Source organism: Tetrahymena thermophila (assembly GCF_000189635.1).
Source record: "Tetrahymena thermophila SB210 genomic scaffold scf_8254377, whole genome shotgun sequence".
In the NCBI taxonomy this organism is placed as follows: domain Eukaryota; phylum Ciliophora; class Oligohymenophorea; order Hymenostomatida; family Tetrahymenidae; genus Tetrahymena; species Tetrahymena thermophila.
Genome location: NW_002476161.1, coordinates 107,943 through 122,999, shown reverse-complemented (window position 1 = coordinate 122,999; position 15,057 = coordinate 107,943). Strand labels below are relative to the sequence as shown.

At 22.1% G+C, this 15,057-nt stretch overlaps 4 protein-coding genes across 4 annotated transcripts; all 4 read right to left on the bottom strand. All coding sequences in view use genetic code 6, as the record gives it.

Moving 5' to 3' along the window:
* Positions 1-795: 795 nt before the first annotated feature.
* Positions 796-3,282, bottom strand: TTHERM_00715900 (MYND finger protein; the record flags this gene model as incomplete). Its single annotated transcript, XM_001031949.2, has 5 exons — positions 2,861-3,282; positions 2,700-2,811; positions 2,333-2,634; positions 2,213-2,280; positions 796-2,156 (listed from the first exon to the last, which is right to left on the bottom strand). The coding sequence occupies exons 1-5, from the start codon at positions 3,166-3,168 to the stop codon at positions 796-798; spliced, it is 2,151 nt and encodes a 716-aa protein (XP_001031949.2). The 5' UTR covers positions 3,169-3,282.
* Positions 3,283-4,276: 994 nt separating this feature from the next.
* TTHERM_000715899 (MYND finger protein) lies at positions 4,277-4,918 on the bottom strand (the record flags this gene model as incomplete). The annotated part of the gene is made up of 1 exon (XM_012800185.1): positions 4,277-4,918. One exon carries the CDS (start codon positions 4,916-4,918, stop codon positions 4,277-4,279), a length of 642 nt encoding a protein of 213 aa, XP_012655639.1.
* An 857-nt stretch (positions 4,919-5,775) lies between these two features.
* On the bottom strand, positions 5,776-10,480 carry TTHERM_00715890 (cation channel family protein; the record flags this gene model as incomplete). The annotated part of the gene is made up of 5 exons (XM_001031948.2): positions 5,776-7,450; positions 7,576-8,340; positions 8,386-8,557; positions 8,772-8,918; positions 8,977-10,480. 5 exons carry the CDS (start codon positions 10,478-10,480, stop codon positions 5,776-5,778), a joined length of 4,263 nt encoding a protein of 1,420 aa, XP_001031948.2.
* An 873-nt stretch (positions 10,481-11,353) lies between these two features.
* On the bottom strand, positions 11,354-14,226 carry TTHERM_00715880 (hypothetical protein; the record flags this gene model as incomplete). Its single annotated transcript, XM_001031947.2, has 4 exons — positions 14,184-14,226; positions 13,938-14,102; positions 13,837-13,882; positions 11,354-13,742 (listed from the first exon to the last, which is right to left on the bottom strand). The coding sequence occupies exons 2-4, from the start codon at positions 14,077-14,079 to the stop codon at positions 11,354-11,356; spliced, it is 2,577 nt and encodes an 858-aa protein (XP_001031947.2). The 5' UTR covers positions 14,080-14,102; positions 14,184-14,226.
* Between the last annotated feature and the right edge of the window lie 831 nt (positions 14,227-15,057).

The window sequence follows — 15,057 nt, the reverse complement described above, 5'->3', positions numbered from 1 at the left end:
CAATAGCTTATTTATTCTCAAAATGTAATTTATGAAAAATGTATTTTAAATAATTTTAAAACTCATTCAAGAGTCTCAAATAAAAAAAGAAAATATTTTAATATTTATCAAAAAAAGATAAATCAAATCAATAAATTTTTGTTTTAAATATTTATTCAAGTTTTATTTCATGGTTAATTTAAAATAAAAAAGATTTTAAACTATTTTTAAATTTGTGCTTTTTAAAATTAGAATAAATATTATTAAAAAAAAAAAATAATTTTTTATTCTATTTTAATTAATTTTGATAATATTTTAAAGAAAATAAAAAAATTGTTGTTAAGCCTTTATAGCTCAGTTGGGAGAGCGTAAGACTGAAGATCTTACGGTCCTCGGTTCGATCCCGAGTGAAGGCATTTTTATTTTTAAAAGTAAACTTGAGTATAATTTTTTTAAAATAAAAGAAGATATTTTTTTATATTGAATTATAAGAAATTTCTACAATATCATGTTGTGAAAAATATTATTTATTGTTAAGCCTTTATAGCTCAGCTGGGAGAGCGTAAGACTGAAGATCTTACGGTCCTCGGTTCGATCCCGAGTGAAGGCATTTTTTTTACCATATTGATTGACAAAATATAATGATTTGAATACACAAATAAATTTTAGTTTTTAAAATAGAAACAAAGGTCTATCATTAAAGTAATTAGGTAAGTTTAGGAAGGAAATTAGGTAGATGTTGGAGAAAGTAGGTAGGTAAGTAATTAAATTAGATAGGTAAGTGGTTATGTAAATGTTTAACAAATAAAATAAAGATCAACTATATATTTAATTTTATTCTGTATTTAATATTTCTAATTCATTAGCTAAATATTGTTTGATTTAATTTATTTCTTCATCAAGTTGATGAATTTCATTTTCAATATAATTTTTATTTGGTTTTTTATTTTTCTAATTATTTTAATAACTTAACACGCTGCTACTGTCTCCTTAATAATTTGAAGAGTATTCATTGCCAAGAGAATTGTTAACTTTAATATAAGGATCGTAATTATCCTTTTTAGCTCGTATGTTAATTTCACTTTTACCTCCTCCTGTTGTTTATTTACTTTAAGAAAATGAGTACAGTTCTCTGCTTTTATTATTCTATCTCTAAGAATTTAAAAATTTAGCATTTGAAATATCTTCAAATTTGTGTGAGGTTAGGGTATTATTATTACTTGTATGACCACTTTCAGCAAAAGTCATAAAATTCTAAATAGATTCTTTTGATTTAATTCTTTAAGCTTGTTTGTATTGATGGTTTATTTTTTCAGGAGTTTCGCTTTCTTCTGATGATAAAAGCGGATCTTACTAAAACTATTTTTAAGCTTTTCTTTCATCTTACTGATAAATGTAATTTTATTAATGCTTTCTTATATTTGGGTTCAAATTTTAGTCTTCATAAATTTACTCTTATTTTCTTTATAAATGCTCATCTAATTCCAAATATTCGTCTTCATCTGATTCTTCGAAGAATTTTTTACGGCGAGTTTTTTCTTAAACGCTAGGACTCTTACTTAAATAAAAGTCTAAATCGTCTTTTTCTTTTTTAGTATTGACAGGAGAATGTGAAGAAGATCTTTAACCTTACTGAGGAACTCGTTCATTAGCTAACTTTTATTGATCAATTTACTATTTGTTAATGACAGAGGTTATTTCTTATTTTAGATCTGCTATGATATGTTCTTGATCTTCAACCATTCCTTTATATTCCTCCAGCTTTTTTTTTAAAATTCCGTTTTCTTTTCTAAGATGGCCAACTTCTTTAACAAAAGAAGAAGACTCCTTTTATTCTTCATCGATTATTTTATTTAGTTTATTCAGTTCATTCTTTAATTGGTGTTTTTCAGACTCAGATTGTTAATAATTAAGCTATATTTTTCTTATCTTCTTTTCATACTCTTACTTATCTGATTCTTTAGAATCCTAAAGTTCTTTTATCTTATCTCTCATTAATTTGCTATTTTACTTAAGTTTTTCAAGACTTTCTCTATATCTAGGAAGAACCTCTTTCGTATGAGCTTATTCTTTATCTAAATCTTGCTACAACTGTTATAATCTTGCTTTTAGCTCACTATTTTCTTAGTCTTTATTCATAGCTATGTTCTTAATTTCTTACAATATATTTACCTCATCTATTTTTTATTTTCATATTGTTGTATTTAAATAAATCAAAGAAAAAATGAATTACCATCTTCAATCTCAAAGCCCTTTTCATCTATAACATTTTAAATATTTATAAAAACCTTTCTTAGTTATCTAATTTATTTTGATATGAAATTATTAATAGCATTTATAAAATGTATTTTACTGAAAGATTTCCTGATTAAAGTCAGGTTTTTTATTTTAATGCAGCCTGTCATTCTATCCAACGACTGCAAAGCATTTTTTTATTTAGCTGAGGACTTTTGTGTTTTTGTTAGTTACTTATTCTACAAATTCGTCATGCTTTTTTTTTAAAGTTTCAAAATTTCCTTTCATTCTTTCAGTTGTTTCAGAGTTGTCATTTCTTAATAAATCTAATTCTTTCTGAATTTATTTATTTAAGAAATTTAATTCATTAACTTTTAACTGTTCTGAAGAGAGTTTTTCAATCAATTCTTTGCATCTTTTCTAATTTGGTTACATTAAAATGAATAAAATAAATGCTTGCTAATTTTCAAATCTAAACAAATTACTTCTGCCTTCTATACTTACTATTCTAATATATCGTTTTAATGCTATAATTTCGAATTGCTATGAGTAAGTACATTAGCTCTTGCCTAAGCTTCTTTTAAATTCTTTTTTGTCCTAAATAATTCAGAATTAGCTAATATTAAATTACTTAAATTATACTTACAAAGATAACTCTTTTTGCAATAGCTTAATATCAAGGGTGGATGAATAATTCTCAGAGTCATCTTTCATAGTATTTATTTAATCTTCATCCATAGACGATCTCAGATAACCAGAACTCTTATTGTTGTAAGCTGTGTTTTAAAAAAAATTATCAGCTGCTTTGAAAGAGTTGCTCTTATTATCATGTGTTGGAGGTGAATGATTTAGAGCATATTTATTTGACTTTCCAACAGTCTTTTAATTGAAAGAAGAGTTGGATGCATCTAATTACTTAACACTTCCTGAAGAATGATCAAGAGACCTTTTCATTATATAACTAATAACTGCTAATATATTTATTATTTATTTCACTGAATATTTTTTTTAAAGATTTTAGCTCTTCTTTGAAAGCAAATAAATAAATTGAAGTTTTTTTGAAATTTAAGATTTGCTCTTTTGAAAATATTTATTTTATTGTTTGAACGAGCTATAACATATAATTTGAATGATAGAAATCATGTTTTTGTAAGATTTTGAATTTAGATAGAATTTATTTCAATACTTTAAAATATGAAATAAATTTAATTAAAACTTTGAAGCAAAGCAATAAAAATGATTTTAAATATTTCAATTCATACTAAAAATTTATTTCATAGAATATTTAAAAAAATTTCTCTAAAATTGTTGCCAAAAACAAACTATTCGTTATATAATTCTTAATTAAATTATTAAGCAATACCATCAAATTATAATTAATAAAATTTACTTTAATTTTTACAAATTAATTTACTTTATTTTTTAGAATAAAATTTAAATTGATTGAAATTTTATGATTTTTTTGTTAAACTTAAAATAAAATAAAAATTCAAATAAAATCAAGATAAATTTTAATTATTCTTTTGTTATTAACAATATATTTATTAAATTTTTTTCAACTTGTTATTTATTAAAAAAGAAATTATTCATCAAATTGTTTTTGATTTAAAAAATATTTTCGAAAGATCATTTTAAATCGATTATAATTCTTTATCATTTATAATAATAATAAAAATAAAATAAAAGTTTGAAAATTATCTTAAATTTACAATTCTTAGCTTTTAAATTAAGCATTAATTAATAAATTTTTTAATCTAAACATTAAATTAAATTTTTAATGTCTAAAAAAAAAATTAAGTCTTTATTAAAAATAAATTTAAATTTATTAGACTTTTATTAATTATCAAATAATTGATTAAATTTATTTTAATAAATAATAATTAATTTGTTAAAATTAAAGATAAAAAACAAAATTCTTTTTGATTGAAATGTATTATAATAAATTAAATATTTCCAATGGCTATAGACATATTAAATCAATTAGAAATTAAAAATTTAGAAATTATTTTAATTAAATTACATAAAAATATTTACAATAATTTTTAATTAATTTTGAATAAATTCATGCCTAAATGCTAGATTACATAGCATATTATTTACATTTTTCTTTATGATTTTAAAAGTGTTCTTTTTGGCAGGAAGCTGAACAATAATAAATTATTTTGCATCTAGAACACAAATTATTGGTAGGATTTTTGCAATTTCCACATAACTTATATGAAGCACTACTTTCCTTTTTAAATAAACATATAAATTCTATGAGACTGTCCTTTTCTGACCAATTTTTGGTACCAAATGTAAATTCTATTCCTAAATGTTCATATGCAATTGAAATAGAAGTCAACTTTCCTCCATTCCTTGTGCTTGGTTCTCCTAAAAATTTTACAACATCCCCATTCGTTAAGTCAAAATTTATCAAATACGGTAAAAATCCTTTGTATTACTTGAATTTCTTATCCCTTCCTCCATATATGTAGACACAATTCAAAATTTCAGACTCTAATTACAAACTTATTCCCAATTCTTCAGATTAAATATATAAAAATTTTCCATTTTAATATTCTTTCTACAAAAATTTTGAATCTAAATCATACTCTTTTAACTACTCAATCAATTTTTCCTTATTAATATTAGCCTTTTCAATTTAGCTTAGCCAGTTAATTTATAAGAATTAATTTAGTTTTATATTTTCGTTATCTTCCATTATTAAAATTGTTTGTATTTATTAATATTTCTACTTTTTTATAGTTTAGAAAATATATCTATCTATCTATCTTTATTTAATTAATTAATTAATTTAAAAAGTGAGTAAATATTTAAAAGTTCACATTTAAAAATAACTAAATTGAAAACCAAATATTTATCTTTTAAATCTTAAAATATAAGTAGCTAATTTTAAAATAATAAAAATGTAAGTTAAGTTTTAATGACTTATAGAGTAGAAAAGAATAGTCATTTTAGTAAATTATATTTGATAATAAATAAATATTAAATTATATTTATAACAATTTTTTTTACTTTTTGCTTAAATAATTTAATAATTCAAAATTTAAACTAAATAACCTACTACTCTTTGACATATATATCTTATGATTTATGACATAGAAAATTATTCATAATGATCAATGATAAATTTCATTTAAATTTATTTGCAGTAAATATGAAAATATAAAAAAGATACCATTCTAAAATATCCTAAATAAATAATGCAATCTTGTTTGAATAAAATTATTTTTTTTTTATTGTAAAAAATACCATCTAAAATATAAATGATGATATATGAATTAGAACAAAAATTCATAGTTTTGAGATATTAATTTTATTTAACTTACTCACAATAAAATATGTCATGATTTGAAGCAAATTGTTTATATGTAGCAGAAATGGTGTATTTTTGTTGGAAAAAGTAATATTTGAGAATAATTAATTCAGCAGCTTATATTTAAATTAAAATAATTTAAAAAAATTTATTTTTTGTTTTGTTTTGTTTTTTTCCACTTTGTCATGCAGTAATTTAATTTAGAATATGAAAATCATAAATAAAAAGTTATTTATTTTTAATCAAAAGAAATTTTTCAAGTTATTTGTTGGATGCAGTTTAAAGTTTTTTTTAAGAGCTACTCCGTATGAAATAAAAGAGGGTTTGTAGTTTAAATCATTATAACTTGTTCTATCTATCTAATGATTTGAAAACTCTGTATTACCTTTTTAAGTATGAAATAGTTGAGAGGTTTCTTTTTAATTTATTTTTTGCTTTTTGTAATTAATATTTTTTTATTTTTTCTATTTTTTTGATAGCTATTAGCAAATTCTAAAGCTTTAAATGACTTTGTTATAATTATTATGAGGAAAGAACACCTTAAAAATCTTCATATTCTCAAAAGAGAACTTATAGAAGTATTTAGAAAATGTTTATTTATCTAATTATTAAATGTTATTATTGTTTCTTTTACCCAATTAGTTTAAAAGTAAAATTTCTTTTAAATCTATTTAATTTTGATTCTGATAGGGCAGCATTAGTTGCTAACTATCTTCCATCTTAATCGTATTGAATCGATTTACTTAACTATCATCCATTTTATTTAAATTGAAATTTTTCATTTAACTATCTTCCATCTTAATAGTCGTATTTGAGTTACTCACTTTGTTTTCAATGTGCTAAAATGATTGTAATTATCCATTAAATAAAAATTTGCTTTATCGTCTATTGGAAAAGTCAATACTGCATCTCTTTTTATATTCTTACTTTTCTGTTGACTAAGGAAAAATACTAGCATTTACTTAAAGTATTTTTTATCTACTTTTATCAGCATTTATTTTAATCGATTTCTTTTTTTCACTAATATTTTTTTATGAATCTGTATTGTTATAAGCATTAAAATTTTTATTTTCCATTTTCTAAGCAATAAAAGCATACTGACTATACTAATTGTAACTCTGAGGAGGTTATGTAGCATATCTTTGTTTTTATTTTCTTATAAATGAATTAGACTAGTACTAATTCAAATCATTGTCAATACATACGTCTTGAAAATCTTGAAATTAGTTTATTTGATTTGTTGGACTGACAGTCAGCACTTTAGGAGAATGGATAGCATTTTCTTGAGATAAATTTGAATTTATCATATATTCACTATCTAATTTAAAAGAATCTCTTGAGTTAATATTTTTTTTATTTGAAATAAGCAAATCTGTCTTATTTTGATTATTCATTATTTATTTTTCAATACTCTTTTCACTTACATCAGAATTATTTTCAATTACTTCATTAATAGTGTTCTAAAATTTTACTAACAACTTTTCATTCTTTATTTAATCTTAAAATAGAATCTATTCATTTGCTTTGTTAATATCTTAAAACGATTAAAATGAAGGATTGCTTATCCTTTAAAATTTAAAGCTTTTTAGTTTATGTGTTTCCTTCTCATTATCATCTGATTGAGCTGATTGCTACTTTAAATTTAAAAATTAGCTCTTTCTTCTATCTGTTTTAGTATTTTAAAGTATTGCTTTATTTATCCCTTCAGCATGCTACAAAATTAAGAGTTAGCTAGACAAAGCATTATTTTATTCATTTGCAGTAATCTTTTCATTTTAACTATCTGATGTGATATCAGATTATGAATCTTATTCTTCATTAGTATCTGTATTAAAAAGCAATCTTATATTGCTTTCCATGTAAATCGAATTCTCTTTTAGCCTTTTCTGTAACTTTTTGTTAATCTCAATCAAAAGCCTAAATTTAATTCATAATAAAAAGTATTATTTATTCATCATAAGGATGGATACCAATCTCTGATTGATAAAATGACTTAAAATAATACCAATAAAAAAAGAAAATGAATTAATAATAATTAAAACCTTGGACAGTATCTTATTTTAACATTTCTATTTTCATTTTATTATCTCTGTTGAATTATCGAAAAGTTGTTTCTTAAATTTTTGAATTGTTTATCAAACTATAAATGAATCATAGGACATTCTGCTGCCATGTGACCTTAAGAGTTGCAAGAATAGCATTCTATGTTGATTTGTTTTAGATCTTGCATTACTATTATTTATTCTTTTATCATATTAAATCTTTCGAAGTCTTCCTAATTCTCTTTCACTATCTTTAAAAAATCATCTGCTGCTAACTTATACAGTGTGGTTAAGTTAACACTCTTAGCACCTGCTTTTCTTGGAAGGCCTGAGAAAAAAGAAAGTTCACCAAATATTTAATTTTATCCTAATCTTTTTATTACCCTTTAATTAGATTATTTATTCTTATCGCTATCATTCTATTAAAAAATATCTACATATCCACCTTGTATAAAGTAAATTGACATATCATCCTGATCACCCTCATTAAATATTATTTCATTAGGGGAAACCACGCATTCTTTCATAGCAAATATAATTTTGTTTATAGTGCTGCTTGAAAAATTTTTAGTGAAAATGCCACAACTATTAACAATTTTTCCATTTATCTCTTAAACGATTTCTCTTCTCAATTTATTAGATAATTTTTAAAATACCTTTTCTTCAGCCTCTTGATTTCTATCTTTTTGTTCTTTGTAAAGAAAGACTAAATAGCTTCGCACTCTGCTCTTTAGAGATATATTCACATTTTTTCTGTTCAAATATCTTGTAAAAAAAATTATATAAAATTATTTTAAATAATGACTGTACCTTTATATGTTGCTAATGCAATTATTGAGTTCTCTTTTATTTTTTTCTATTTCTGAAAGAATTAATCCTACATTGCTGATAGTGTATGCAAAATTACAGCTCATAAATATCATCGCCATACTCATGAATAAATATTCATACTAATTAGTAGGTACAATATCACCAAATCCAACTTTATATATGTTATTTAGTTAGTTATTTTATTAAATATTTTTGCTAAATTAAATTAAGATACTATAAATCCTCAAAAAAAAAATATTTTATTCTAAAACAAAAAATTGAAAATTTTTAAATATTGTATTAAAAGAGGAAATCAAAAAAAATTTTTTTTTTAGGATTAATTAATAAGGATTTACAGCATAATGAAAATGAGTAAATTTGTTTACCAGTGGTCATTGTTGTTATACACCAATAAAATGAATAAATATATTTTGTGATCCAACTTTCATTTTATATTTACTTTTGAGATAACCAAGTATCTTAAATTCCATTATTGTTTTCAATGATAACCATGATATTCCATCCGACTGCAACTAAAGTTGAGTTTTTTTTATAAAAAAAGTTAATTTGATTATTTTTAATACAATTTACATGAGTGAGCTATTAAAATAATTTATATTATAAGTTTGAGTAGTCTTAATTTGTGTTTTTAGCTTTCTTTTGATTGCATAATCTCATCAAATCTACTAGTCTTTTAGACTATAGACTTAAGTTTCAAGAAAACTAAACTGTTTATAAGATATAATACGAAGCTATCACCAGGATTATAGAAAAGAGGAAACTGTGAAAAATAAATTTTGGAAAAAAGTACAATAGTAGCTGTCATATCGGTAAAAAAATTTTATTTTAGGTATTTCTTTGCTATTAATTTTCTATCAATTACAATTGCATCTTAGGAGAAGTGAGCAAAGTTAAAATTGAGTATGACATCTATTATAAATATAAATAGCATGATTTTAAATACTTCAATGTAAGCCAGTTCATCTGGCTGATGCTATGCACAAAAAGTTAGAATAGAATAAATCATCAAAGTTGGTAGAGTGTATAAAACTAAGAAAATGTCCCAAACTATCGCAAAAATCTATGAAGGCATAATAACAGGTATGTTAAAAGAACATATTGAAAATAAAATTCTAAATTAGCTTTTAATTTTATTGAGTAGACCAGTTTAGACTTTTTCTTGGTAAAAGCTGCTTAAGTCACTCACTTACTCGAATTAATGTTCTTGTAGCAAATTTATTTAATGTTTACCAGAATATATGAGCAACAGCTTCACAAATCTATCAATAATTGATTATACTCTAGTAGCTTGATTAAATCTTGTGTTTTTAATCTGCTGTATTATTTTTAGAGCTTTTTCGATTTTACAGCTTTATTGTTAAGTATACATCTACATTTAGCTATTTTTAGATGCTAAACACAAGTCTTTTTTATTTTCCTTGCTTTATGCAAAACTAAAATGTTCATGAGCATGCTTTTTACTTATCAAATTATTTTAGGTCGCATGAGGTGATAAAATTGAAAATTTTTTGAGGGAAGTTAAACTTTCATTCATTTTTAAATTTTTTTATGATTATTTTAAAACATCTTTTTCATAGTTGGATTTTTTTTCCTTTGCACTTTTTGGCGTAGCAATATAACTTTAATAAGAAAACCTTTTTTAGGCTCTTCTAGCCTCAATCGACTTAATTGAACCTTAGCTATCTAATCGATTATGAACAAATTAATCTATATCAGAAACCTTTTTGTTTATTTTCAAAGGTTAAAGGTCTCTATATTAATCTTAATTCTATATAAATTACTCAAGCTACTATTAGAATTATGGAGACTCAAACTATGAATCATAATTATTCATCCTATCTTAGTTAAATTGTAAGCTTCTTGATATTTGTGTTTAATCTTAGCTGTCAAAATTAATTATTTTTTATGGAATGCTTTTTTCTAAACTTCTATTACTATTAACTCTATCATATTTTATAATTTCCTCATCTCCATCATGTCCTTATTTCAAGAAATCATTTTAGAATGAAGAAAAAAATGATCCTTAAAACTTTTGATCAAAGTTATTGCTTCTATCGTACTCTGCCTCACTCATTTTAAAGACAATTAATCAACTAGTAATTTATACTTATAAAAAACAATAAAATTTAAAACTACTTCTACTAAATTACTTATTTATTATTAACAATTAATTATTTTATTAATCCAATGTGTAATCAATGTTAATAATTTTAGATTATTTTTTTATATTTTAATTAAAACAGTCAATAAATTTGGTATCTTAAAAACCATTGGTTTTATTATAATAATAAATAGAAGAAAGTTAATCTCCTTAAATAAAGATAGCTATGTTAAAATTCTTCATTATTTTGAATTAAATATTTATGTCGTAGTTAAATAAAGTCATTAAAATTTTTTAGAAAATTTAAAATTTCAATTAATGTCATTTATATATTTTCTATAATATAAAAATTAATAATGAAAATTTTCAATAGTATTTTGATCAAGATCATTTTTATTTAACTTTTCTATGACATAAATAATTTATTATAATGAAATAGGAAGGAATGAAGGTCGATCAAAATATAAAAATTCTTTATCACTTAATCCAAACCAATAAAAACAAAAGCTAATATTCGTATGAAAATCAAATACTTACTTTCTATTATTCTATTCTTTAGTAATAAATTTTGTTTGTGGGTGTATATAATTGATAGAAGTTTAATTTTTTAAATTTATAAGTTAGGTAAATTTATAAAAAATATGAAATTTTCTTAATAAATATTTATTATTTAAATATGTTATTATAATTATTTAACATTTAAAATTGACTTTAATATTAGATTTTAATTTAAATAAACAAATATAAAGGGTGTGATTAGCAGTGTCGTATATCTGAAAAAATTAATATAACAAAAATTGAAATAAAATGAAAATCTAAAATTTGAAATAAAATAAAAATCTAAAATCAAATGTCTTCTATATCCTATTCGATTTTAATAAAGCTTTATGGTGATTGATTGTTTTTTTAATTCAATTGTTATTCATATTTTAAAAGCTAAAAATTTATTTTTGAAAGTTCTTATTTGGAAGAAGGAGTTGTGTCAGATGTTTAGATTTTTTCTCTATGAGAATAATTACTGAAGATTTGCCCCTTAACTAAGTTCAGAGGGATTAAATTTTTAGTAATAGAATTCAGATCTATGTTATTGGATGAGTTTGGTTAATTGAAATTATTACAAGTTTAAGGGTTAAGGATTTAGCTTTAATTATCAATATTACTATTTGTATATGTAGGAGAAATAATCTAATATTAAGATTGGGCTAAATTTTATTTTTTTAAGTAGTTCAGACTGAAATTTCTATCTTTATGAGATTTGTAATTAACTTTAGTAGGATATAATTTAGGTAGCAATTCATTTTGATTTGAATTAAATTGCTAATTAAGAGATCCTTCAAGTTCTTACTGTTATGACTTTGCTGAGTAATAATTTTATTCAAACTTTTCAAAGCTTGTATTTTACATTAGATTTTGTAGACTGAAAGGCTCTCCTCCTTATTGCTAATCATTAAAATTCTGATTTATACTATATTTTTTTTAAATATAGTTTTTTGGATTGCTTATAAGCTGTTGCTATTATTATTAATACAGTTAACTTTACTTGCTATTATAATCCTCGTGGAGAGAAAGCTAGTTTCTCTTTTTTATTTAGCCTTGGAGATAAAGCATTTGTTACCTTTTAGTTAATTGAGAAGTAGTAGTGCTTCTATTTTCCAATAACCTTTGATTTTATTAGTTTAGCTTAAAATTCTGATCAGAATCTATTATAAATAACTATGGAAATGCCTCACTTGAGGTATTTTTATAGCAATCACTTAACTTTTTACAGCTGTTAGCTTGAATGTTAATCTACCTTTATTACTATGTAGTGTCTTGGAATAAATTTTTCTTTATCTTTTCTAAGCTAAATTTATTAAAATCTTCACAAATTTTAGAATTTTAAACTGAATTAACTGGTTATTTTTCAATTGATTATGATTGATTCATATTGATCTGATTTTTTAGATCTTAAATAAAAATATTATTTGAGCTAGAATTATCTTGTTTTTCAGATTGATTGATGATCTATTTATTAAATATAAACTCATTAGTTAAAGTGATCATGTTTGCTAATTTATTGCAATCATTAATTTCATTAGAAGAATTAATTTATGTTTTTTCCTCTTAGTTTTATTCATTTTTTATATTTATTTTTCTTACCTTTTTCTGAATTAGGTTTTTTTATGGATCAGTTTTTTATAAATTTGTTGTTTAATTCGTATTTTTGTCTTTATTTTTGATAATTTATTCAGATTTAGCGACTCTACATTCTTCTTAATCGCACGAATAAGAAGATTTAGTTAATTAAATAATTTAATATTTGTTTACACTATTTTCACAGTTGCTGATTTCTTAATTATTATTAATGTCACTATTAGAGACTTTATTGTTTTAATTATTTGGAAAACTTTTCTATTTGCTATAGCTTAGATTCCCTTTATTAATTAATATATTGCTTAGCTAGTTGTTTTCTTAGTTAGTAAGTATTAAATTTTTGTTGTTCCTTTCTAGAGAAGTTTAACTATAAATCTATTTTAAAGCATCTTTGGTATCAAAAAACTAATTTTTATTACTTTAAATCTATTTTTTTGATTATTCAAATACATTTTTCAAATTTACTTGTTCTGTTTGAAAGGAAGTCTATAAAGCAATATCTTATTATTATTAATGCAACTAATTTCTAATAAAATTCCTTTGAACTCGTTTTGTTGAGGTGATTTTCCTTTAGCTTTTAACAGCAGTATTGAAATCTTATTCTATTCCTTCGTTTTAATTGCCAAAAACAAGCTTTTTTTCTACAAATTTTGGAGTTGTTATGTTTTAAATAATTGCTTATTCATTTAATTAATTGCATTATATTAACTTACTATCTTAACTATTTGCTAGTTAAATTTCCATACATTAATGACGAGCATTGGAAAAATTATTAGAATTTTTTTGAAGATTTAATAAATCTTAAGCTCTATAAGTAACTCCTTAATCATAGAGATTGTTAGTGTTTTTTGTATTTGAAATGTCTTATTCAAATTTATAGCTCTCATTTTGAAAAACTGTGCTTTTTATAATTCCATCTTGCTTTTAGCTTAAATTGATTATCATATTTTATTTCGTATTATTTGAAAATTTTTAGTTATTCTCCTTTCCTAGGAATTAAGTAGAATTGATTTCGTTGGAATCGATGATATTACTAAAGAAATCTTTTGGTATGGCAATATTGTTTGTATTAATTTTAACTTTATATCTACGAGAAGTCTATCTATTTATATTTGTTAAGAATATAATTTTTTGCTAAAAATTTAAACAATCTCAGTTAAATCATGCAAATAAGTTTAAATAATAGAAATTTTTACGAAAAAGCTCTGGATAACGGAATACCAACTGGAGATAATTACTAACCTTGTATATTTTTTAATGATATTATAAATATTAAACATAATATATATAACTATACTTCTTATTTAAGGAATGACTTTTTTACAATATTGTTACACATCTATATTTTAAGTAGACAATAAACTAGATTCTCTATTTTGAATAGCCACCTGATCTTAGTTAGCTAAAAATGTGTCTAAATTTTATTTGCTTGCATTCATTTTGGTAAGCTGAACCTACCCTTCTTTTTACATTCAATAAATAGGCTTAGTTGAAGAAGAGTAGTAGTATAAATTATTTTTTATGTTTAAAAACTATGATTTACTTAAATATTAATTGATACAGTTTGCCTATATTTATTTATATCTATCTTAATCATTCTTATTTTGTGATTTTTATGAAATAGTAAGAAAGTTATTATTAACTATTAATATTCACAAACATTAAATATGCAAACCAACATTATATTTACATAATTATAAACAATTTGTATACATATGTATAGAAATCACACAAATTAACTGATATTTTGATTAAAGCAAGGACGTATTATTAAAAAATTAATGATTTTTATTTTTTTTGGAATGTTAATATTGATTTTTGTAATACTTCATTTATTCTCAATTTCATTTTAATGGCCAATATTTATTTGTAAGTCCATATTACATATTGTGATACTTAATTAATTTTATTTCATCTTTATTATTTGTCAATATCCAAAATAGCTACAGATTAATTACTTTCTAAATACTCTTCTTTTTATCCATTTCTTTTTTTATGTATGAATTTAAAAATATTTTATCACAAAATTAAAATGCGTTTGGTATAATTATATAAACATAAAAAAATTTATTTGAACAAACTCAAGAAATGTTGTAGAAAAAGAAATTTATTTCCTTAAATCCATTTTATTTTGAAGAAAATTTATAAATTGTCACATTTTATTAATTTATATAATTAATTAAATTAAAATATCATAGCAAATATTTTTCTGTTTAAAATGAATAAAATATTATCATTTTTTTTATATAAATTTTTATTTCAAATGTTGATGAAGTAAATGAGTAAGTTAATAATTAATAGATTATTTGAAGTTTTTAATAAATAAAGGATAAAAATTAAAATATTCATATTAAACTAAATAACATAGAAAAGTTTCTATCTTGTGCAACTAATATGTAATTGCAAAATAATTAAAA